The following is a 24,366-nucleotide window of genomic DNA, read 5'->3' as shown; positions in this document are numbered from 1 at the left end:
TATAGTATAATATTGCAACTATAAATAGCAACTATGGTATTTTCCTTATGTACATCAATTTAAATTAAAAAAAAACAAAGAATTTTAATTCAAAAGACCTTTAAGCTTAACATCTTACGTAGCTGTAAAGGCATTACATATTTGGTCCTTGTATTAATGAAATAGAATCTGACATCTTCATCATCTTCAATATTATAATATCGTCCCAGTCATAGTTAGTGCGTGTCTATGCTAATAAGACAAGGATATACCCTACCATAACTACACTTTGCACAATTTGCATAAATATTTTATGCATTTAGGTTTCGTAACAGTTCAAAAATTTAAAACAATGGGTTACATTATGTAACAAGGTTTGATAATATTCGGATATTTATAAAAATCTTGTAGTTTCATAAGATTTTAATTCTTAATAAAATCTGATCCTTCTACTAGTAAAGATATAATCTGACAAGGTTGTTGACATTGTGACATCCACAGAGTTTTCGATAATACACAATGTTTACATAAACTGCAAGGCAAACCGCAAAACCGAGTACAAGTTGTAACTACTCGTACAAATGACATAATAAATGTCATTTGTAGTGTAACATTCCACCTTAAAAACATTCAGTACGAGATAACTGTAAACCATATAAGGACGTACGTAATAAAAATTTGTAGTAAATACGAGTGTCTATGATAATAGATATCGTATCCATCGGACATGTCTGTTTGGATTTCTTTACTGTATGTAACGGTATTAAAAAGTTCCTCCTACTACTTTGTTACTTAAAAAAGTAATTAAATTAAATTATAGAAATGGGAAATAAAAGCATATCTTAATACATCGAAGTGAACATTTTAGAAGTAGGTATATCACGGTAAAGAACTTGGAGAATGTAACATAATCTTGCTCTTCTCTGTTAAATAGAATTTTAATATAGTGGTATAAGTGTGTAAATAATAAAAATAATATAGATCTACATTGTACTATTTACAAAAAAAAAAGACCCTAAATATACTAAACAAAACGCGGTTTTATGACTTAAAGCAATTTCTTACGGATAGAATATACAAATTTCCTGGGTAGTGGGCAGACGTGAGCAGTGATTTTAATAATTAATTAATTTGAACATATACCTCCAGAATATACTAATTTTTCATGCAGAGGGCCAACGTGGTGGCCCATCTTGAGAGCCCCGGTGCGGGTGTCCACCTGCCGGAGGGTGGTGCCTTCGCCGAAGAACAGCGGCTTTTTAGCGTCCACAACTATCCAGTCGAAATACGTCTTCCAATTCCTGTGTGGCTCTCCGGGCTGGAAATAAATAGCACCTGTCAAGAGAGATAGACAGAAAGAGGGGAATTGGAAGACCAAGACACAGGTATATCAAGCAGAAAAGTTAGAGTCATGTCTTAAAAATTAAATCTTTTTAGATTGAAGATCGTGGAATACTGTTGTCCGCAGCTGCCTAACAGTTTCACTGAGCATCTACATTTCAGTGTCTATACGATGATTATATATGAGTATGATTTAAAAGTACAAACTGTTCGAGTAGTTGTTAAATTAGTAAGAGCACTGGGCAAAACCGATCGGGAAAGATTCAAATTATTATCAATATATTCACAATAATAAAGATAGGGATAAGATTTGTTTAATTACATAGGCTGCATTACGGTGGGGTCACAATGTTAAGTATCTTATTATATAATACTGTACACATATTAAAATTGCAAAACATGTCTTGACTTACCTTAGCACCATGTGGAAAATCAAACAAGTAATTCATGATTTTATCAGTAAAGTTGTAATCGCTGTTAGTCAATATGAACAGTTTGGCTCCGCTTTCCGTAATTCTTGATAAGAACGTCGGCAGCCTTTCGTCTTTCTTCAAGTACAAAGGTAGATTTTCAATTGTTTTCTTTTTTAAATCTCCGTGTATATGCACGTAGTCTACTGCACTTCTGACGTCTTGGAAAATAGATTTAAATGACATTGCTAGGTCCCCGCATCTTACACCCGTCTTTTCTCTACAAAAGAAATTGTTTCCTTAAGTCCTTTTTGTAAGTGTTTAGTTTGCACTGTTTGTATTCAAAATTTACAATCTATTGTTAAAACCAATTGAGCTTAGTATATTATACAAGTAGTGTTGTTATCATATTTGTAGTCAACAAAAACGTCAACTGACTTTACAATGTTGACTGGCGACTTGTAGTGATCCTTTATTGTATGAACAATGAACTATTTAATTAGCAACTTAGTAGGTAACAAAATTGACTAAATATAGGTGCTGGCGCAAATAATTTAGCGTCTTGGTACAAAACACCTGTTTTGTACCAATACTTTTGTTGTCCTTTGTTGCCAAATAAAAAACTGAACCGCTCACCTAGTTCTGTAATGTCATACCACATTACAGTACTAGGTCAGCGGTTATATTATAAATAGTAGGATTGTGTATTTTACCATGAAGTGTTATTTAAGAAGTTTTATCTAAAAATAAACGTTGACTTCTAATAATCTGAGAGTAAGTGGGCATATCGACTGCAGTGTTTACCACTTATATTACTTAAGGTGAACCATAATATTATTAATATAAGATTATTTGTCGAAATCGTCAGATCTCCATGCTTTCAATTATAATTCGTATATTCTTTCCTTGACAGACAGCAACATTTCAAGTTCGTCAGTAGAGAAAAATAAAATTCAGATGTACGAGTATATGTACTTATAAATTATTTTATTTGAATAATGATTATTGTACTCTTTATCAACTCGTCATGTAAGATAATAATTTGTAATGTTTTGAAAACTAATACTAAAAATCTTAATATTGTAAATAGATAATTAAGGTTTAACTGATACAGGAATTTGGTATAGATAACTAGAATACGCAGCCAGACATAACTGTGTGCACAGTGTAGACTAATTGTCAGACTTACCTGGTATATTGCGGTGAATTTGTGAAAAAATCAATTAAACACGCTATTAGATATGTTTCAGGCAAATTAAACAGCGTGTTCAGCACATACACTCTCGACTCGTCTAGTGTTAAGAATTTATTGGGGTACAATTCGTATACTTGTGAACTGAAAAAAGACAATGAATGTCATTATATTTCAAATTATTTTTAAATATAAATTTATGAAAACAATTCTGTTTTAAGAATATTTTTTCATACTAAAATATGAATTATTCATAGTTGTCCAGATATGTGACATCTGGGCAATGTTTATTGGACTAATTGGAAACCTTGAATTGTCGGTATCGGTATCAAATACATTAGTAGGTGAACGTCATAAACTAACTTATAAACTAACTATACAAAAATTATACTATTTTATACTAATAGTCTGAACAGTACCGCACATCACGTAATCATTTGACGCCCATTGGTGAAAACTACGGGCTACAAATGTGTTCGCAATTCTCATTCCGGCGGATTAAGGGGTCATACCATAGGTACACGTAATATCACTGCCATATCTCATTCTTCCGATACAAACTTACCAAAGCATGCTGCTTGGTAACGAAAATAAATAATATTTGAACTGCGTTATCTAAATCATACTAGATAGTTACGCGACGTAACGATTTATTGAACAGACCATAAAGAAATACTTACTGTTTTAGAAATTCAAATCCGTGCACACACACTAAAATGTTACCATAAGCGTCTACTTTTAATAAGTTGCCATATAATGTGTCGAACCACAGACCTCTGAAACCAAAATTGAAAATTAGTAAATAGTAAGTTCATTAAACTGGTGCACTTAAAGTGGCCCTTGAATACTTACCTTACTGGAAATGAAGGGTCATATTCGAATTCTAATATTTCACTCGGATAGCCTTTATGTACTAATCTTTCTTTGGTTAAATTGAATCCTAATGTCTCATACTGAGGCGATTTGTATTCTGCAATAAAAAACTTTATTTTAAAATGTATGCCATAATTTATTTATGTGTGTGTAATTGTATGATCCAAGTATGCATATATAATTACATAATAGGCTTATCAATATCACGTACCAGCCAATGTATAATCCATATCAAACCCGTAGAACTTAACATTTTCTAGATGCAATGATCTATTTACAAAAATTCTGCAACAAAAATAAAATTGCCAATTATAATACTGTTTACGTTTTCACTCATTAACCATACCACTGTGCAGATCAATCGACGCTTATAATATTAAATTATAAGAGACCATTAAAAAACTGGACAAATTTAGGCTCCACGCTATGTTTATATATCAGTCAACAGTCAAGGACTCCTGAAATTTACAAGCAAACGAGAAAATTACGAGTGTTGGAGCTGCCGCAAACAGCTAGTTAAAAGATAGTTCAATTACAACAATTTAGATTTTTTGTACGTTCGTACTGGATAAATTAAAAAAAAGTAGTAACTTATTTTACTATTAGACAGTATATTATATGTACATCGGTACATTATTAGCGAAAAACAACTTGTACGTACGCGGCAGTGCCCAGAGTTAGTCTAAGATTAGTCTAGAGTTAAGTAGTAACTATTATAACCATGGCGGGCTTTGTTCACAAAAATGTACCTATATATCACTCATAATAGACATAAAATGTATTTAAACAACAGAACTACTAGTTCATGACTAGTTTATAATAAAATAAATTTTAAACTTCTAGTGTTAATAGCATTACATTTTAAAACAAATTCAAAAATATGGCACCAATAACGTGAATTATATATATCGTACCTAGTCAGATCTTTTCTATTTATGGAAAGTCATTTATAACAGCGGTGGCCAACTGACAACGCTATTACACATTCGTACGTTACAAATGTTATGCCTATATCACAGAGAATAAATATAGCAAGTACTGACCTATAGATATCGATTCAATACGAAATCAAATACTGTTTCCATTATATTTGATTAGAATTTATTGAATAAGCAAAACATTTAAACAAAACTATTATCAAAGCAAGTTATTTATTGTTTTTATGTTCATCTATGCAATATATTTAAGTTGTATAAATTTTAGATTATAAAATTACAATATAGATGATATTTCTAATTAATGGTTATAATTAAGACTACGGTGTCACTATTGTACCTACATCCAACTATGTTCAAATACTGGAAAACTATAAAGTTAACAAATATAAAAAATTGTAACCAATATTTAAAATAGTTATTCGTTCTTAATAAGTTGGGCAAAAGTTTAATGTTTACTTTTATTAGAATTGCATTAAAAATGTGTACGAGCATGTTTACATGTTTTAGCATGATTTGCGGTTTCAGAAATGGAAATAGAAATAGAAATAATCTTTATTCAAATAAACTCATTACAAGCACTTTTGAATAGTCATATTTTGATTCTACCACTCATTCGGAATGCAGATTCATCACAAGAAGAATGAGCAAGAAACTTGTGTGTTGCTCTTTTTAATAGATGTTTTTTTTTATATAAATAATTACAGTATAACAAGTAAGAGGCATGCGATAATCAACATAGAAGTCGCTACGCACTCATTATTAATGTAATCAGATAATATTGTCAGTGCTATAGATTTAAAGTTTTTCTATAAAAACATTATTATCGTTAACGAATTCTTCAATTTTATAGTAAGCTTTTTTGCAAAGGAACTGTTTTATTTGACATTTAAATCTTTTTTCTGGCAGATTTATAACAGACTCTGGTATTTTATTGTAAAACCTTATGCAATTGCCATAAAACGAATTACTAACTTTAGCCAAACGACATTTAGGTAAAATCAGTTTGTTATTGTTACGTAAGCTTTTATTAGTGCAATCACTAACTCTTTTGAAACTGTCTATATTCCTTCTGGCATAGATGATATTTTCATAAATGTATTGAGAAGCAACGGTGAGGATATTTGTTCCTTAAAACACTCTCGCAATGACTCCCTGGAACCCATACCATAAATGGAGCGAATGGCCCTCTTTTGTAAAGTAAATATTGTATTTATATCAGCTGCTTTGCCCCATAACAAAATACCATACGACATAATGCTATGGAAATAGCTAAAATAGACAAGTTTAGCCGTTGCCACGTCTGTTAATTGTCTAATTCTTCTTACCGCGTAAGCGGCAGAACTAAGTCGACTCGCCAATTTAGTAATATGAGCACCCCATTGCAACTTGGAATCTAATGTGATACCTAGAAATACAGTATCGTCAACAAAATTAATAGATTTATTGTCCAATACGATTTTTGAATCTACCGGCCTTACATTGGGGAGAGTAAATTTGATACATTTAGTTTTATTTGCATTTAGTAGCATATTATTTGCCGTAAACCATTTTAAAACATAAGAGAGAGAACCGTTTACTTCGTCCATATCATCAATATGTCGATTGACTTTAAATACTAATGAAGTATCATCAGCAAACAGCACTATGTCAGCTATCTTTTCTATACGATCTTCCATATAAGGAAGATCGTTTATGTAAACTAAAAATAAGAAAGGACCTAGAATAGAGCCCTGAGGAACACCCATTTTAATACTAGTTCCCTCAGACTTTACACCATTTATTTCAACAACTTGCATTCTATTATTTAGATAGGATTTCATCATGCATAGTGCTTCATATCTAATACCGTAATATTCTAATTTGAGTAAGAGTGTTTCATGATCAACGCAATCAAATGTTTTTGAGAGGTCACAGAATACACCGATAGCATCCTGTGACCTCTCCCAACAGTCAAAAATGTGTTTCATTAAAGCTACACCAGCGTCAGTAGTTGATTTACCGGCCGTGAAACCAAATTGCCGACTGTGAAGCAGTCTATTTATTTTAAAGTGGTGAAGCATCTGATTGAGCATAATTTTTTCAAACACTTTACTTAGTACTGGTAAGATAGAAATGGGCCTATAATTACCTACTTCAGTTTTATCCCCTAACTTAAAAAGTGGAGTTATTTTACTATGTTTCATTAAATTGGGAAAAACACCGTCAAAAATACATTTATTGAAGATAGTTACTAAATATGGAGCAATAACATCTATAGCGGTGTTAATAACTTTAACAGACATGCCCCAATGGTCTTCAGTATTTTTTAAATTTAATTGTTTAAATGTTTTCGTAATTGTAGCAATGTCAATAAATGTAAATTTAAATGTAACCGGACACGAAGCAACATTGTCAATAAGGAATGATTTAGCTGTACTTGGAGAAGAGTCCAAAGAGGACGTAATATCAGTTGGAATACTAGCGAAAAATTTTTCAAAAATATTGACTATTTCTTTTGTGGACGTTACTAGTTTATCATTATAATTTAACGTAAAATCATTATATGGACTTTTAACTTTGCCAGTTTCTTTATTAATAATATTCCACGCTGTCCTAATCTTATCCTTGGATTCTTTAATTTTTTTATTTAGATAATTAGACTTTGCTACATTACATACCTTTTTAAAAGTTTTTGAGTATCTTTTTACATAATTTACGAATGTGCTATCGAAACGGTATTTTTTTTGATCATATAAATCAAATAATATATTTCTACTTTTAAGAATTCCCTTTGTAGCCCATTGTGAAAATTTTGTTTTGTTACTAATATATAGTTTTTTTGTTAAAAGCCTTATTATACTCGTAAGAAACAATATTGAAGAAATCTGTATAAAGTTTGTTTGGTTCATCAGATTGAGGACAAAAATCTAATTTACTACGAACTGATATTTTAAATTTATTGATCTTATAACTAGTCAAGTCTCTTTTTAATAAATTAATTTTCCTAATTTTGTTTACGTGATTTGGAAAAATTACTAATTGACCACAGTGATCAGAAGGAAGGTTGTTTAATATTATTTTATCTAAATATTCACTGTTGCTAAATATGTTATCCAAACAAGTAGCAGACGTGGCTGTGATACAAGTGGGTTCGTGGAAGACATTACTCAAGTCAAAAGATTGAAATAAACTCATTAATTTAGTTTTTGTGGTGTTATGTGATAAAATGTCAACATTGAAATCACCACACACTATAAATTTTTTGTTAATATTAAATACTCTTTTTAAAATATCCTCCATTACCTCTTCAAATAAATTATAATCACTATTTGGAGGTCTATATACACACATAACTATATAATTTTCTAGTTCCACGCAGGAAATTTCAATATCAACACTCAACGGAAAGATTGCCAATATCACTACGTTCTTTTACTTTTATATTATTTTTCACCAATATCATGGAACCTCCTCTATTTACTATTTTTCTATTAAAGCAGCTGACAATATTATAATTGTTTATATCTTAACATCATATTGCTCACTTTGAGCCAATGTTCAGTTAAACATAGAACATCTATATTATTTTTTTCTAAAAACAATTGAATAATTAATTCACAGCCGAGAAAACTTTGTAAGTACTGTTCTGGTGAACAATTTTCAATTCTGATAGCTTTGTCTTTGTCTTTTTCAGCAGTTTAAATCTGCAGTCATATTTAAATTATTGTAAATAAAAGGATTCTTACTAGAATCAATATTTATGTCAATATTTTCAGAATGTATTAGTATTAACATTAGTACAAATACTACTAATTGGATTAGTGCAACCCATTATATTACTTATAATGGGGTCATTTATATTATAAGCTAGTAAACTAGCTATATTTCTTATTTGTTTTTTAGGCAGATAAAATCTATCTCCAGTCATACAAAAGTTTGTAACAAATTTGTTACTATCAAAAAATAAAAAGTCATTATGACGACAAGTCATATTATAAATTAAATTATTAATATAATATATGAACTTATTTTGTTCAATAGTCAGAGAATGACAGTAAGGAAATGCACATAAAATTATAATTTCACTTTTATTGTACGTAATTTCCTTTTGATTTTTTATACTCTGATACACATCGAGATTTTCCGTAAAAAATGCTGTAGGTATTACAGCCACTCGGACTTACGATAGCAATGTGTAACTGAAATAGATTTACATATATACCATATTGTATATCAGCATATGAACGAATTAGCTAAGTGCATGGATTCTGTATCAATTCAATCAATATTGATTAGTCAATGTTTATTATTATTAAGTAGCAGAAATATTGGAAATAATAATACCGGAAAGTTTTACGCATGTACATAGCCGGCAAACAGATAAATGAGTGTGTAAATATGGCTCTTCGTGTACCTACTGATTATTCATCTATTTATCTAAAGTCTCTGCTGATTCAAATACAGAAGAAATAATACTATATTTATTCTTGTTATCTTGTATCTACTTACTTTTGTCTTAAAATAGGTAGGGTAGGGGGAGAAGTTTATCAGTATCAGTAATAAACTATATATTGTAATGGGTGAAAACTGTCACTGTTACAACCTATGCAGTAGATACTATAAATGATGTAGTGGAATAATTTGAAGCATTATCGCTATAAAGTTGAAATTTTGCCGGCGTAGTCGGCTAGGTCAATGTGTTGCCTCTAATATGGTTGAGAACAATGATGGCTGGCTCATCCGTGATACTCGTGAACGGGTACTGCTTGTGGGGACTGGTTTGTTAGGGTTACGAAGGCTGATTAGACTGTTTGCTGATGGTCACTGTATTCTTCATAATTTGAATTTAAAAATTAATCATTATTATTGTAAAGATGTACAAACATATTTGAAAAGAATAGGAGCTGAGTTTCTTTTCATCTCTAAAACCTTCCGAACTAACGGACTAGATTTGACAGGTCATAAGATTCTGTAATAGACCTACATGAAAAAAGATATTTTGATTATGATTTTGTAATGTGTGGCTAGTGGACCCAATGCTAGCCAGTCGACCATATCAGGTCAAACTACATCGGTCTGCGTTAAAACCATTTTGTTAATTTCCGGTGAATACGACACGACGGGCTAACTGATCTGACATCGTGTTCACCTATTATTCAACACTTTTGGTTCGCCAGCGTGTAACGATTGCTTTTTATATAAAATTCATCCGTAATTTTTTTAATATGGTTCTAACCAATCCATTGGCCATCAAAAAAACATCAATCAATCTCAAGTCATAGCCATATTCACCTATATGATTGAAAAGTCAACGTTTCCAGGAAAGTACAATAATCAGTTGATACTTTGGCATATTCAGTAAAGTAAAATTAGACGACATTGAAAATCAAAGCGTCAGGTGATAGTCCAGATTTAACATTAGCGCTAATGTTGGTGGGTGTTATGTCCAGATTAATAAATAATGTAATAACATGGCGTCGGCGCATACGCAACTCGTTCTCAACACTCGCATACAATTCGATATGCAACTAGATAAGTTTCCAAGAACAATTACAATACTCAAATATTTTTAAGTACACATGTTTATCCTATCTTCTGTTTTGTGAATGTTAGTTATGTGTCATAAACACTTACCTTTATCTATGTAATTAATAGTAAATTAACTGAACCTGTCAAATTTAAATCCTAATACCTAAATAAATTACCTATTAAATATGAAATTAATGTTTACTGAAATAACTCGATAAAATGTTATCATGTATATAACTTCGTAGAACTAACCACCCAATCGTATGAGGAAGATCATATAACGATATGCAGTAATTATATTTATAAATCTTCATGAAGTACTCCTCAAAATGATAGGTAAAACGTGTCAGTGAGTTATTAATATTTTTAAGTGTAAAAAGTAACAGCAACCCTTATTTATTTTAAAAATAATGAGATATTTCTATAATAATTGCACAGGTCTGAAGACGTAGAGGGTGCCTAGTACAGCACCAATGCACTAGCTGTAAGTCGACAAGACCATTGGGTGTTTTTGTAACTTTACGTACGATATTTACGGTTCATTTCTATCATTCAAACAATGGTCGCGCACGGCAGAGGTTTTGAAATGCCGGAAATTAATAGAGCTCCATATAAATGCATACATTACGATTTCCTGGTGTTTCGTGACGGTAAAATATTTGTAGTGAGTTCATGAATTTATCACAGTGTGATAAATTTATGAACTCACTACAACCTATTTTTGATAATAGAACAATCGTCGTAATCCAATGAATAATTAAGTGCTTAGTAGTCTGAAAAAATAAAACCCGTGTACCTATAGCGCGTATTGTTTTTGCCTAGTTTCTAGATCGACGAGGTTTTATATTGTCGTGTAATTTGTCTACATAATATCAGCTTCACTAGATTTCCATTCCACTTTAATTTCATGTTGGTTACATAATACATTACGAATAGGGGCAAAGGTCAAAGTATTTTTAATTAGACCTGCACATCAGGCAATATACAACTTGAATACACTCGAATACTACAAAAACAACACAGAATTAAGTATACTCAGAACAAATTTCCGGCCAGCAACGTCAAAGAAATGTATTCTGATTCATATTTATATGACTAAACAAATCTCTTGTCTACACAGAATTCTATGCTTTTAGTTTAGAACAATGATATTTAAATGTACACTGCAGAGACTGCGTAGTTTAACTGGTAGACCGCATTCATAATCCAGTACTAGAAGAACAAGTTAGTCGAAAGAAAGTGTCGTTGCAAAAATAAGGGCATGTTACGTTGATTTGTACAAGTGGAACGAAAGTGGAAAGACGAAACTAATACACAGAGCGTGTATGAAAAAAGGATAGAGGGGCTTAGGCACTCTGTTCTGTCAGGATATCGCGTAAGCATGAAGACGTCATAGTTTAATTAATTATGTATATAACATTATTCCTTTTTAATACTTATGTATGTAATATGTATACGCAATATTTGTTATTTCTATATTATATACATTATTTTATATTATAACACTTTATTGCACCAACATTGAAAAAACATAAACATAATTAAATATTTATATATTTTTTAAAGTGCAACTAGTTCCTTTAAATGTCTTATACAAATGAAACACTAATTACTACTCACTTCACGAAATTTGGCCGATTCCATACTAACTGCGCTATGCTAATATTGCATTGTATCGCTAAACAGATTCAAGGATATTGGTTAACTTACTCGTTCGGAGCTGCCGAGTGGCGGTCTCCTGTCCCATATGAGGATCCTATAACGTTGAATATCTCCGCATTTCCATTCGCCATATTGGCAAGAAGTTTCATTTCAAATGTTCTCACGTACACAGTTAATTTATAAATCAACTTCCACAAGACTAGATTTTGTTCAGAACAGGACGTCAGTTGAACAACCCACGCTCACGAATCCTAATGAAGCTTAAGCAATTCTCGGTATAGATATAAGCAATTCTCGGTATAGATATAGGCCCCTATTTCACCAATGAGTAAACAAATAAGTTGTTAAATGTAGATTACACACAGATCTTAGCGATGCTGTACTATTGCAGTACAGTCGTGAAACGCAGGAAGTGTTTGAGTGGATATCCTTGACAGTAACAAGGTCAACAAGACCGGTTTAATAGCTTAAAGATTTTGGTATACTGAGTGATGATATCTCATGTTAACTATTACATTCACTATCTAAATAAATCAGTTTAGATTATAAAGATTATAATGGAATTGTTTTTCCGTCTGTCTGCGTAAGTGAATAATACTTGAAAAGAGCGATGTATTATTTCATCTACTGCTAAAGTTTTTCAATCCAAATCCGTAATTATATAAAAAAGGAAAAATGTAATACAGTATTATATTTTTCTTTTATCGACAAATACATCAACTAGTCTTTTATAAGGGCCACGTAGTCTGTTCTTTGCCTGCGACTTTGCACTCTATTAATAATACTTTGCTATGTTTGCAATATGTAAGAATTGATTTAACAAAATTAGGATCAATTTAATTTCTATCTCTACAACGCTCTATAAATTATTCTTGTTAATAAAATTCCATCATTGTTTATACATTCAAAATAATTAAATTACTCGTATATTACGCCTTATAGAATTAATTCCACCAGTACACAAACTGCAGCGCGGTATGCAAACAAATAACTGCGTCGTTTTGATGACAGCAGTGACACACTTAAATGTAAACATGATCATTGTCTATATTGGCACCTTTCATGTTCTACAGGTATATAGAAAATAGGTAATTCGAACCACAGCGAGTTTCAGAGGGGATGGACATGATGCAGGGCGCATGGGGGCGAGGCTGCCAGAACATTGGACAATCGATTTCATTTAGCACACTGTAGCTAAATACAGTGTATATGTGAACTAATAAAGCGGACCAAATTTTCTGTAATACTTTAAATATTAAGACTAGGTAAAATGAATAGTGTCTGTAATTAAAACAATAGATATCAAGTAAGTAATAAAAACAACAAAAGTGAATCTCATCAACAAACTTTCTCAGCAGAGAAAAAAGTAAACAAGGTTATAAACTGAGAGCCAAGTGTCGAACAGTGAGTGAAGACAAAGAAAATAACATTTGTACACAAGAGTAAGCAAAATGAATTAGCAAATTATTTCAATGCAGTAAAATGCATATTATATTCACTATTACAAAAGTTTACTAGTTATGTATGATACATCAATATAGTAAAATAATCTCAAAGATTATTTAAATGTTATAGTAAAAACACCTGTCTATATCTGTAGATATACAGAATTCAAATTAAAACATGATTAAACAATAAAGCCTCTATATACTATTTCAGATACAGTGGCAAATACAAAGAACACTGTAATATTCCAAAGATGTCATGAACTTATAATTTATCAATCGTCACTAGTTAACATTTAGGTATACCACAAATTATTACTGTCAAAGATACCCAATATCTCAATATAGGTGTGCTGACACCTATCTTTATTAGGAAAAAAACTTTACACAAATAAACACCAGATGTTTAAAGAGCGAATGCGTTCAATGCCCACTTCCTACAGGCGGATATTGTGAATAGTAACTAATGCGATGACGACAATATGCGATTACACACAGTAAACCGTCACAGCTGGTATCGAGATCGCAGTGATAAGCAGATTATAATCTAACGAGTTATCTAGAGCGGCGTGTGTATCGGCCACGGCGCGACGGCGGGGGCGATCACGTATACTGACGTTTAGTCGGTATAGCATTGGGCTTTAGGCAATAGCACAGTACCACTTCCCCCGCGACCGCCGACTCTACCAAACAGCTGATTCATTGGACGAGTACAGTTGCTTAGACGGCTCTCATTCTTCGTCGGTTATTATATATTTCATTATTAATTAAATGTTATAAATAATTCTGCAATCTATAATTATTTGTAACATATAATTAATCATGAAATGAACGTGGCATGTCATTGAATAGAACAACAATATATTGTTATTTGTTTTTTATCCGTAACAAACCACGAACGTCACTGATATTTCTTCACCGATTATTACCAAAGTATACATTGCCTATGAAATTCTTAAAAATTGTATGTGCTATGAACTCGGAACGAGAACTACATGGAATAACATTTAAAGAGGTCAATGGTCTATATTCCGGTCACTTACTAGTGTAGGCATAGTGCAGTATAAATTCGCTTGCGGGATCAATGAGAAGACGTCGATGCAATATTAGTTCGCTTATAGTAGAACTTTTTATTGCTATAAAAAGAAAAAAGTCATAGGTGAGAAATTTAAAAAAGAAAATCCGTAAAAATTTATAAATTAACATGCCTGTAAAAATTTATTTGTGTTATTTTTCTGAATATTATTTTACATTTTCAAATTTCCTATAATTCCCGGTTCCAAATTTCATCGCAATTAAAGTTTCAAAGAGGAACTATAAAATACGCATTTAATGTAACTATCTTCTTCCTAATATAACTAATTTCCGTAAGTTCTTTTATACACCTAACGCAACTCGAAATTGAGAGTTGTCGACCCTATTTACCATATATGACCGTGGTACTTTTGTACTAACGCTTATAGAAATTTTCTACAATCTTTCGTCACATCATGAAAATGTAAATTGGACTCTCTTCTCCGCATTTAGCCGCATTTAGTCGCATCTGAACAGTTATGGGTGTAGAGCCGAGACTATTAAAGTAGCCAACCAAGCGTAGAAGCCTCCTGATGTCTTCACAGGCTTCAAGAACCGTTCCGAAGTTTACGTTGTGTGGCCATTGTTACGAACTCCAGGATTACGTGAGCGGTTGTTTCCTCGGCTTCAAAGCAGCCCCCACAGTGATAGCTGTCTATAGCATCTATTGTGTCCATGTGTTTGTGTAATTAATAACAGGCCATTGTCCCTATTATTATTTTAAAGTTTTAACTATTTAGGGTGTGTAGGCATTTACAACTATATTGAGTTACTTTTTTCTTTACAGAATACAGCATGTCTCTCTGAATATATTGAGCTGAGTTTATTGAAATTGCTTTAGCATATCATAAATTTTCTAGGTTCGGAGCAAGAACAATATATAATGAATAAATTGGCCCCCTATCAAGTGGACTCATATTTCTCTGGGGTGTTGTGAATTGAAAGAACACTCACGTGAATTAGTCGTGAACGTTATCATATGTAAGGTCTAGTATGTATTCATATTATTATGATGAAATCACAAAAAATCCTATTCATTCCACACGACAATCACACCATTCTGTATCATAAGTAAATTTTAAAAACAATCAACGATAACTTAAGAAGTGTTATAAATAACACTTCACTATAGTGATCTATAGAATATCATGAACTCTCTTTTGACTATCACTGATTGGATTATTTTATAATTATAAACTAAATAAGGAATAGATTTAGAGGTAAATTTACATGCATGTTTATGGGTGAACGTTTTTTATACATGTAGATTTAAAGTACACATACAGATAATTTTAATAATATGATATATATATGTGCTATCGGGGCTTTACCGCGCTAATTCGACGTATCAAGGTAATAAGTTAATAATACGAATAAATATATATTGTAAAGTCCCATTATTTATATGACGTTAAGTGTAAATAATCATAAACGTACCGTCACGAATGTTATACTAGATGGGGTTGACAGAAGTATACATAACTGTCAATGTTGTGGGGAATTTAAAATGACATGCTGATGACCGGTCATGCGCACCCCTCTAGGGAGATAAATACTCTGACATGACCAGATTTCGCTAGGTATCATTAAAACTAACGTAGCTAGTGCAAGTCTACAGCCGTCTCTCGGATTAATTTTTGTTTAAATATTGAAGTTTGGGCTTCATTTGAATACACTACCTATTAAGTGTAGCGCACTAATAGGCCACTACATTTTTATTTAATGCATCATAGTGCGTCAAATTTGTAACCATATATTAAATAATCTTGTCTTAGAAATTATGACATAATTTAGACATTACAAAACATTGACGACATAGCTGTTAATAAATTAATAATTGTAATACTTATTTGTTTCGTAAAATCGTTAATAACTTTCTTCCATGTTTCCTTCCTCTTCAACTTTCTTTTAAAAGACATAATCGTAATCTCATCTTTATAATGAAAAAGTTCGATTGCATACCGGTATTGGGACGTCTGATGTACGCTACAGTACGATATAACAAGTTCTCGTCATGGAAATGTTTTATGATTTGATTGCGAAAGTGTTGACGTAATGAGTTTAGGAATTTGAAGATTTTCACATTACTCATGTGTCCTTCGCAAGAAGGAATATATTGATAAGTGTAATAGTATGACGCAACGTGTAGCATACTTGTATCTAGGAGCATGTACATACTATTATGAGTAATAACAAGCAGATCTCCCGACTTCTGTTACTCAAGGACTTTGATAGGATTTCTTTAATATACAACTGATAATTGTAATCTATAAGAAGACTATATAATAGTTAATTCATAGAGTAAACATTAGAAATAGTCAGTTTTCACGACTTTCTGAATTATATATTTTATTTATCTACATAACCGCATAGGAAATAGAAAAATATTATTGTGATAGATATCATAAGCCTGAATGTAAAATTATATAAGTATATGGTAGATATGTGCGTATGTACGATGAAAACATTACATTACAAATTTGTTACATATTTTGTTTTCGAAAGACTGAAGTGGATGATATTTCAAAAGTGCCGAAAAAATTGTTTTATACCATGAAATTTTATTTTACAAGATCAGTAATTTATATAAATTTGAAAAGCCGGACACATCCATATAGACTTACAGTCCTAAAATTATATGTAGATTTTAAATAACGTCATATTTTTCGTGATTAAGTTTTTATGACTTTCCAATATTTATCTATGACAAGCATCAATGGTCAAGGACGTTCTTAAGTCTACCCCAAGCGCGTGTAGGCCATACCCAAATATATGTAGTATTGCGTGTGGCCTGACACGTGCTCGGCCGCATGTATTCCTAATATTAGCTATTACCTGCAACTTCGTCTACTTTCCCGTCTGACTAACCCAAGTCCATCACAGAGATACAATTTCGTTAAATTTCTATAGAATCCGTTCAAGCGTTTAGTTGTGAAAGGGTAACAAAGAGACAAACACATCAACATTTTACTTATAATAGTTTTATAGATGAAATTGGATGAATAACACTTAGTATTGCCTATTCAAATGTATTAATCATACTATTAACATATTACAAATATGAACGATAAAGAAACAAGTTTCTAATTAAACAATTATTAATATGTGTACTGTACAAACATATACACACAGTTCATTATTTGTTGTGGAACGGAAAGAATTAAATATAAATCAATATTGATAGCAGGTGAGTAACGTACCTGTGTCCTAGATCTCTCTTATCAAACCATGTGCTATGCATAGTTGTGAGCGACTCAGCAAAACTATCCAGTTCAACCTCGCTTCTATCACTTCTCAGTAATGGTTTGTCTACACCAACTATAGACTTATCAGGTATTTCTACGGCTTCATCACCAGCAAGAAACGTTACCACTGGACGTTTCTTCTTTGATGACGAGTTAGCGCGTGCGCGTATGTCTTGAGGGCTAACCGAAGGCGACAACGGATACGCACTTTCAAATGCGTCAGGCATTTTGTTATTGACAATTAACCACTCGTTACAAATTCAAAACCTCTACTGAATGTGTAGTGTTAATCTTAAAGGGAATATTATAATTATCTAGTATAGTGAGCTGGCAAAACAAGCATTACGTGATGACCCCAGCGACGATAACATTTGACTGGCCAGGCACCGACGCGTCGTTGTCTGATGTAAATATTTTATTTTAAATAAATGTTTCCATTACTTACTACTCGTATTTATTTATACTATAAATAAGTAGACTACAAAGTATTAACAAATACAAGTATAAACTGTTTTGGATATGTTTGTTGTTTATGGAACTTGTAAGTAAAGTGCGGCTTTTGTTTATTGGATGTGCGCTGACGTAAATTTTTCGATTCTTACAAAAAAATACAAGATTTCTGTGTCATCTCAATTAACAACACAAATAAATTTTATTGATAATATTGTTTTTATTTTGTTAATGTAGGTATATAAGATCAATATAATTCTTTACACATAATGAACAAAATTTTGTTAGACAATATAATTGCACAAGTCCTACTAGTGGAATAGTATTTTTTTATAAGTTCCGCTGGAATAGCAAACATTCCGACCTACTTGCAAAAATATGGCAAGGTGCCCCGCCAGCGTAAACCGTTTGCGCAGGCAGGTGCATCATTCCATTATCATCCATAAAAAAAAACCAAAAGTGGTGGGAAGTTGCTACTGTCGGAGGAACACAAAAGTAAAGCGATGTGTTATACCGCTAGACCACCGAGGTGTCTAAATCATACTTAATTATAAATATATTTTTTTTAATTTATACCTATCGATTAGCAATACGTCTATTTTGAAATTCAAGATAGGTAAGGTCACAGATATGGTATCACGACATTTAAATAACATTAAATGTCGCAACCACATGTTGCAGTTTGCGTGTCAATACTTGGCCACTGCGACTATATTTCGATGCAGAATTGCAACATAAAAATTATGTTGATGTGCCTACACTTATAATATTTCGGTCTACACTTGAGACCCTTCCATTAGTTTACGTCTCCACATTAAATAGATTTAAGTTAAGTGTAAAGTTACTAGAGTCCGCATTACGACTCCGCGTCGAATGTACGCCTTACCAATCAGCCATGTAACAGACTATCAAATGAACTTACTAATGTACAATAAATAGTACAATTATTTCACCGGTATAACCACTACTATAACTAACTATAATATTATGTAGCGACACCTCATCACATCATATACAACGCTACAGTAGAGAGGTGATAACCACCGCGCTACATTTATAAAAGTTTGATGACGTTTGGTTAATATCTTTTAGGACATATTCAACGGTATTGTTAGGTAAGCTATGAATGGTTTTTGTGTCAAGAATATAAATAAGTGCCTTTAATAGCAATCAAGGTAAGTATAGTATAATTGCTATGCAAAGTAATGCATATATTCTTTATATGTTCATTTCATTAACTGATAAATCACAATGCGTCTCATTATCTGTTGTGTTTAGATGAGTTATGAGAATAGATACATCTATTTCACTCTTGACATAGATTTCTGTTCTATAAAACGTAAGAATAGAAGACTAGGTCACTCCATTTTTTTTTTATAAAAACAGATATTCTAATTCAACATTTTGGAAAAACTTACAAAATAAAGCACTTCATTTTCAACATCGTAAAAGATTTTTTATGGATATTTTTTATCTTTTAGGTACTTTTGTAGTACGAGAATATCTTCACCCAAACTAAACAAATTTCAAATCTTTATCATTTATACAATTTATTTGATTTATGATAGGTTTGATTACATAGTCACTCTTGATTTCATAAAAGTCTTAGTAGATTTTCCAGTATTCCTATCATAAACATGTGTGAATAGGTGCATTTATATGCTCTGATAATTACTAATAGAAATGGAATATTGTTATTATATTATTTGAAATCTAGATGATGTATGTAAGAACTTTTTGACAAACAGCAGCATAAAAACTATACACCATGCATCGTTAAAAAGAATAATAATTAGATTATTACTTTTACAAGAAGAAACACTTAAATTCCAAAGAAAGTTCCATAAGCCTTTGGATCCAAATCAAAGTCTACTCAAATTTAATGGCTATATTGTATTATTGATTTTCATATCATTTAAATACATAGCACTGACAATATTATCTGATTACACCAATAATGAGTGCGTAGCGATTTCTATGTTGATTGTCGCATGCCTCTTACTTGTTACACTGTAATTATTTATATAAAAAAAACATTTATCAAAAAGAGCAACACACAAGTTTCTTGCTCATTCTTCTTGTGATGAATCTGCATTCCGAATGAGTGGTAGAATCAAAATATGACTATTCAAAAGTGCTTGTAATGAGTTTATTTGAATAAAGATTATTTCTATTTCATACCAACCTTTCCTTAAGTGACTTAGCAGTTTTCAGATATAATTAACTGATCTAATTATTACACGACTACAACATTATTTTATTATTTGAACTTACAATTCATAGGTTGTCAGTTTAAATTGGACCAACACACATGATAACAGACAGACAGTTTGATAATAGAAACATACACAATAAAATATATCTGAAAGAAGATAGTAGGCTCACAACCTGTCAACTAGACTGCTAAGAATGCCCCATACTACCCTATAGAATAACAATCACAAGGGCACACTATTAATTTGACTTACCTATGCTCCACACGTCGATAGTACTTCTTAGATAAATGAGAGTTATCTCTTGTTGAAGTAGAATTTTTAATTTCCATTATTCTGTTTATTTCGTGTATCTTGACTTTGTGAACAGTGAATTTCAACCAAAAATGTCCAATTATTATCTGATTTCTGACTGCAATGCCTGATAATCTAAACATACACCACCAAACTCTCTTCCACTTGATGTGCCTTTAATAAAAATTTAATTTTGACATTTACAATATAGTGTCCTATGGAACCCACTGAAAGAATATATATGTAAAACACAGTACCAAGTAGATGTAGCTTGTATTAGGAGGAAGTTATTAAAGTAGTTGAGAAACTATTAAAAAAAATAAACAATTTTTCAGACATTCTTTTATCTAGACACGCGGCAGCGTGTCAAGCCGAGTTTCAAGTAAACTGGCTTGCAGCACCGTGTGTATATTTACACGAACCATTTGGAGCCACTTTTGACCCCCTCATAACTCAAAAACTCTTTCACACAAACCTGTCAAATTTGGTTCATATATTGAGACTTGCGAGATAAATATGTGTTCCAAATTTCATAAACATATCTCAAACGGTTATTTAGATATTAATGTCCAAAAATCGACATTTTTATCACTGATCAACTATAGATCAAAATTATAACCCACTTCCAGATGACCTAGGAAGTTCAAATTTGGTATGCAGATAGGTAATTAGGTGAATATAAAGGAAAAAATCTGAAACTGGTAAATTGTTATCATTTTACTACAATTTTTCACTTTAATTGATTATATTTCAACTTATACTGGACGAATACTAAAATTCTATGAAAACGTCGATAGCCACCAATTGACATTGATCCCTGGCGAAAAATCTCATCTTGTACTGGACCGAAAGTAATATTGTATGAAAATGTCGATCATTACCAATTTACGTTGACCCCTTCACATCAATGTCGATAACTAGCAAACTTCAAATATTGCATTGAGCGGTAAACACTAGTTGCTATAATTTAGATTCTGTCTAAAATATACTCGTACTTATAACTAGGAGTATAGTCGAATTTCGTATTTATTATGTTATTAACTAAGATTTGGTATTAATTATTGTTTCAATATTTAGCGCACATCGATAGTGTAAAATCATTATTTTTATAAATAATTATTAAATAATAGGCATTTCGGTATAGGGCGCCGCGGTGGCGCCTTGTGGGAGCGGTGCGATAAAACTCAATGTTTTGTTTCTGGATATCTAACCTATAAGGTTGCGATTTATGCTACGAAATTTATAGCTTTCTTAAATTATACTTATATATTTGTGATTATATTATTATTACATTATTTTAGTAAATACGTATGGTATAGACAATAGTTTAAACCAAAAATTAATAACAATTTTAGTATAGTTATAAGTAGGAATGTACAGTTAACTCGAGAATGAGAACTTATTGGTAACAAATTGTTTTCTTGAGAATTCAATACATAACAGTCAATTTGTTACATAATCGTCTTTACGAACTATAACGTGTCAATACGAAGTTTCAGATATTAAATAATGTATATGTTGATAGAGAACAATTCCGTATTTGCTTAACATATGCTATTACTATCCACAAATCACAAGGCCTTAGTTTTGGCAGTCCTCTTCTCAACATAGCCTCCTCTATATTTAATAAAGGGCAGGTTTACGTTGGACTCTTCAGAGTTAAAACCTTAGATGGAGTACGTCTTAACAATTTTGATCCAAGTCACGAGAGCTCTATTGTAGAGTACAACCATCTGTGGACGTTATACCGCCCCGATTTGCCCAAAAATTCCTGATACTGAATTGGCATTGCACTTGAACATTTAAAAGTTACAAGAAAATATAGAAAATAACACAAAATAACACAAAAAATAAAGACAATTATACCCCGTAAATATACGAAAATACAATAATTTATCAAAAATAATTTGGTATTAATTTAGTTATAAATAAGTACCTCGTATAATTTATGTACAAAAAGTAATGATATCCCATCAAAAACATAAATGTGAAATGATAGCCGAGTTTAATATTATGATATATGGCTTGATTGTTGACTTACGACAAAAGAGATGAGATCTAAATGGGTGCCAAGTTCAATGGTCTGTCCTGAAATGTATTTATAACAATATAAAATATCATTTCTTCTTATAACTTAGGATAATATACTGTAGCCTAAGGTCTAACTTGGCTAGTTTTCATATACGAAATATACTGTAGCCTTCGCAAGTTCTAAACATGTTACTTGTCGGTTCCTATTTTAATATTAATAGTAACTAGCAATCGAAAGTAATAATTGGTATATGAGAACTGGCCAAGTTAGACCTTAGGCTACAGTATATTATCCTAAGTTATAAGAAGAAATGATATTTTATATTGTTATAAATACATTTCAGGACAGACCATTGAACTTGGCACCCATTTAGATCTCATCTCTTTTGTCGTAGAAGTCAACAATCAAGCCATATATCATAATATTAAACTCGATCATTTCACATTTATGTTTTTGATGGGATATTACATTACAGGAATGGAATAATGTTTGTATTTGTAATGCATGTTATTGTTATTAATATTGATTTGCATGTTTCAGCTAAATCAGATTTTTAATAATTGCTACCAAACCAATGCCAATTTGGTATTTATTATGAATAGATAATGGTAATTTTGAGTATTATATTTAGATAATATATATATATTTAGGCATTATTTCATTATTTTAAATTTAGACTTGGGTACCTTGGCAGGGTTATGTGCCTTTACCTTAATATGTCACATATATTACATTATTCAGAATTTAGTATATATACCCTTTATCACTCTTCTAATTTAAAACAATTTTTTATATATAAAATTCTCGTTTCACAATGTTAGTTACTATTCTCCTCTGAAACGGCTTGATCAATTTTTTAAAATATTATACGCGTATTCAGGAGGTCTGCAAATCGGCTACTATCTATTTTTCATAGCCCTAAGTGATAAGGATTGTCCATCCCTAACATTTTGTTTTTATTTACTAGACTTTTTTTTGTGACATTAATAAAATAAAAAATTATTACCCTGCTATCACCGACTCCTATTTTTAATAGCGATTTTAATTTATATGGCAAAAAATGTTTGCGGAGTTAGCTAGTAATAATATAAATAATAGAACCTCACGAGATAAGTGTTTACATTTAAAAACAATACTTTTATATTTTTGTTAATTTAAAAATAAATCTTATATAACTTACCTTATATTAGTAATAGAATATCAACATAATTAATAAGCAATCTTGTACGTTTTTACATCACATTGAATTTAAATTAAAAGGTATTACAGACTATGAAGCCAGAAGCAATGAAGACGAGTAAAGTTAGTAAAATCCAATTCAGCCACAAATAAAAATTAACAATTCAAAACATTGACTCACTACAATAAAAAAAATGTGTCATTGAACAAACTGTTAGTGTCAAAGTCACACCAGTCCACAGAATAAAAATATCACTATCCACAGACCTTCGATTAGTGTTGCCATCAACAAGCTGCTGAAAATAAAATAACTAAAACCCATTAAAATATTGAATATAAAACATATTACAATATAAATAAAAATATTATAGTTAATTTCTTTTTTTATTCATTATGACGACAATTTGTAACGCTTAACTTTTTGGAATGCCTGTAGGATATCAAAAGTGGCACTTGTTTTGTATGTAATACATTATTATACAGTAAAAACGGATACAATAATCTTAAGAAATAAACATTGGAGTGATAGTA

General features: G+C 31.3%; 1 protein-coding gene across 8 annotated transcripts in view; it reads right to left on the bottom strand.

Moving 5' to 3' along the window:
* LOC131850902 (cytosolic purine 5'-nucleotidase) overlaps positions 1 to 24,035 on the bottom strand; it is a 29,031-nt gene extending 4,996 nt beyond the window's left edge. Inside the window, exons 1-8 of one of the 8 annotated variants that reach the window (XM_059201289.1) lie at positions 23,837 to 24,035; positions 20,586 to 20,798; positions 4,007 to 4,080; positions 3,775 to 3,892; positions 3,603 to 3,698; positions 2,920 to 3,066; positions 1,734 to 2,010; positions 1,123 to 1,297 (exon numbers count right to left, since the gene is read on the bottom strand). In XM_059201289.1, the coding sequence (XP_059057272.1) occupies positions 1,123 to 1,297; positions 1,734 to 2,010; positions 2,920 to 3,066; positions 3,603 to 3,698; positions 3,775 to 3,892; positions 4,007 to 4,080; positions 20,586 to 20,767 (1,069 nt within the window). In that variant the 5' untranslated portion in view covers positions 20,768 to 20,798; positions 23,837 to 24,035. Of the gene's footprint in view, positions 1 to 1,122; positions 1,298 to 1,733; positions 2,011 to 2,919; positions 3,067 to 3,602; positions 3,699 to 3,774; positions 3,893 to 4,006; positions 4,081 to 11,951; positions 12,766 to 13,735; positions 13,941 to 17,622; positions 17,998 to 20,585; positions 20,799 to 23,836 lie in introns of those variants that run through there. The other 7 variants (XM_059201290.1, XM_059201292.1, XM_059201291.1 and 4 more) reach the window with 7 other exon arrangements.
* Positions 24,036 to 24,366: the final 331 nt, after the last annotated feature.

Source organism: Achroia grisella, unplaced genomic scaffold, assembly GCF_030625045.1.
Source record: "Achroia grisella isolate CSIRO2021 unplaced genomic scaffold, CSIRO_AGI_Agris_v1 utg780, whole genome shotgun sequence".
NCBI classification, from domain to species: domain Eukaryota; kingdom Metazoa; phylum Arthropoda; class Insecta; order Lepidoptera; family Pyralidae; genus Achroia; species Achroia grisella.
The sequence above is the reverse complement of the archived record's forward strand: the minus strand, read 5'-3'. Positions and strand labels throughout refer to the sequence as shown.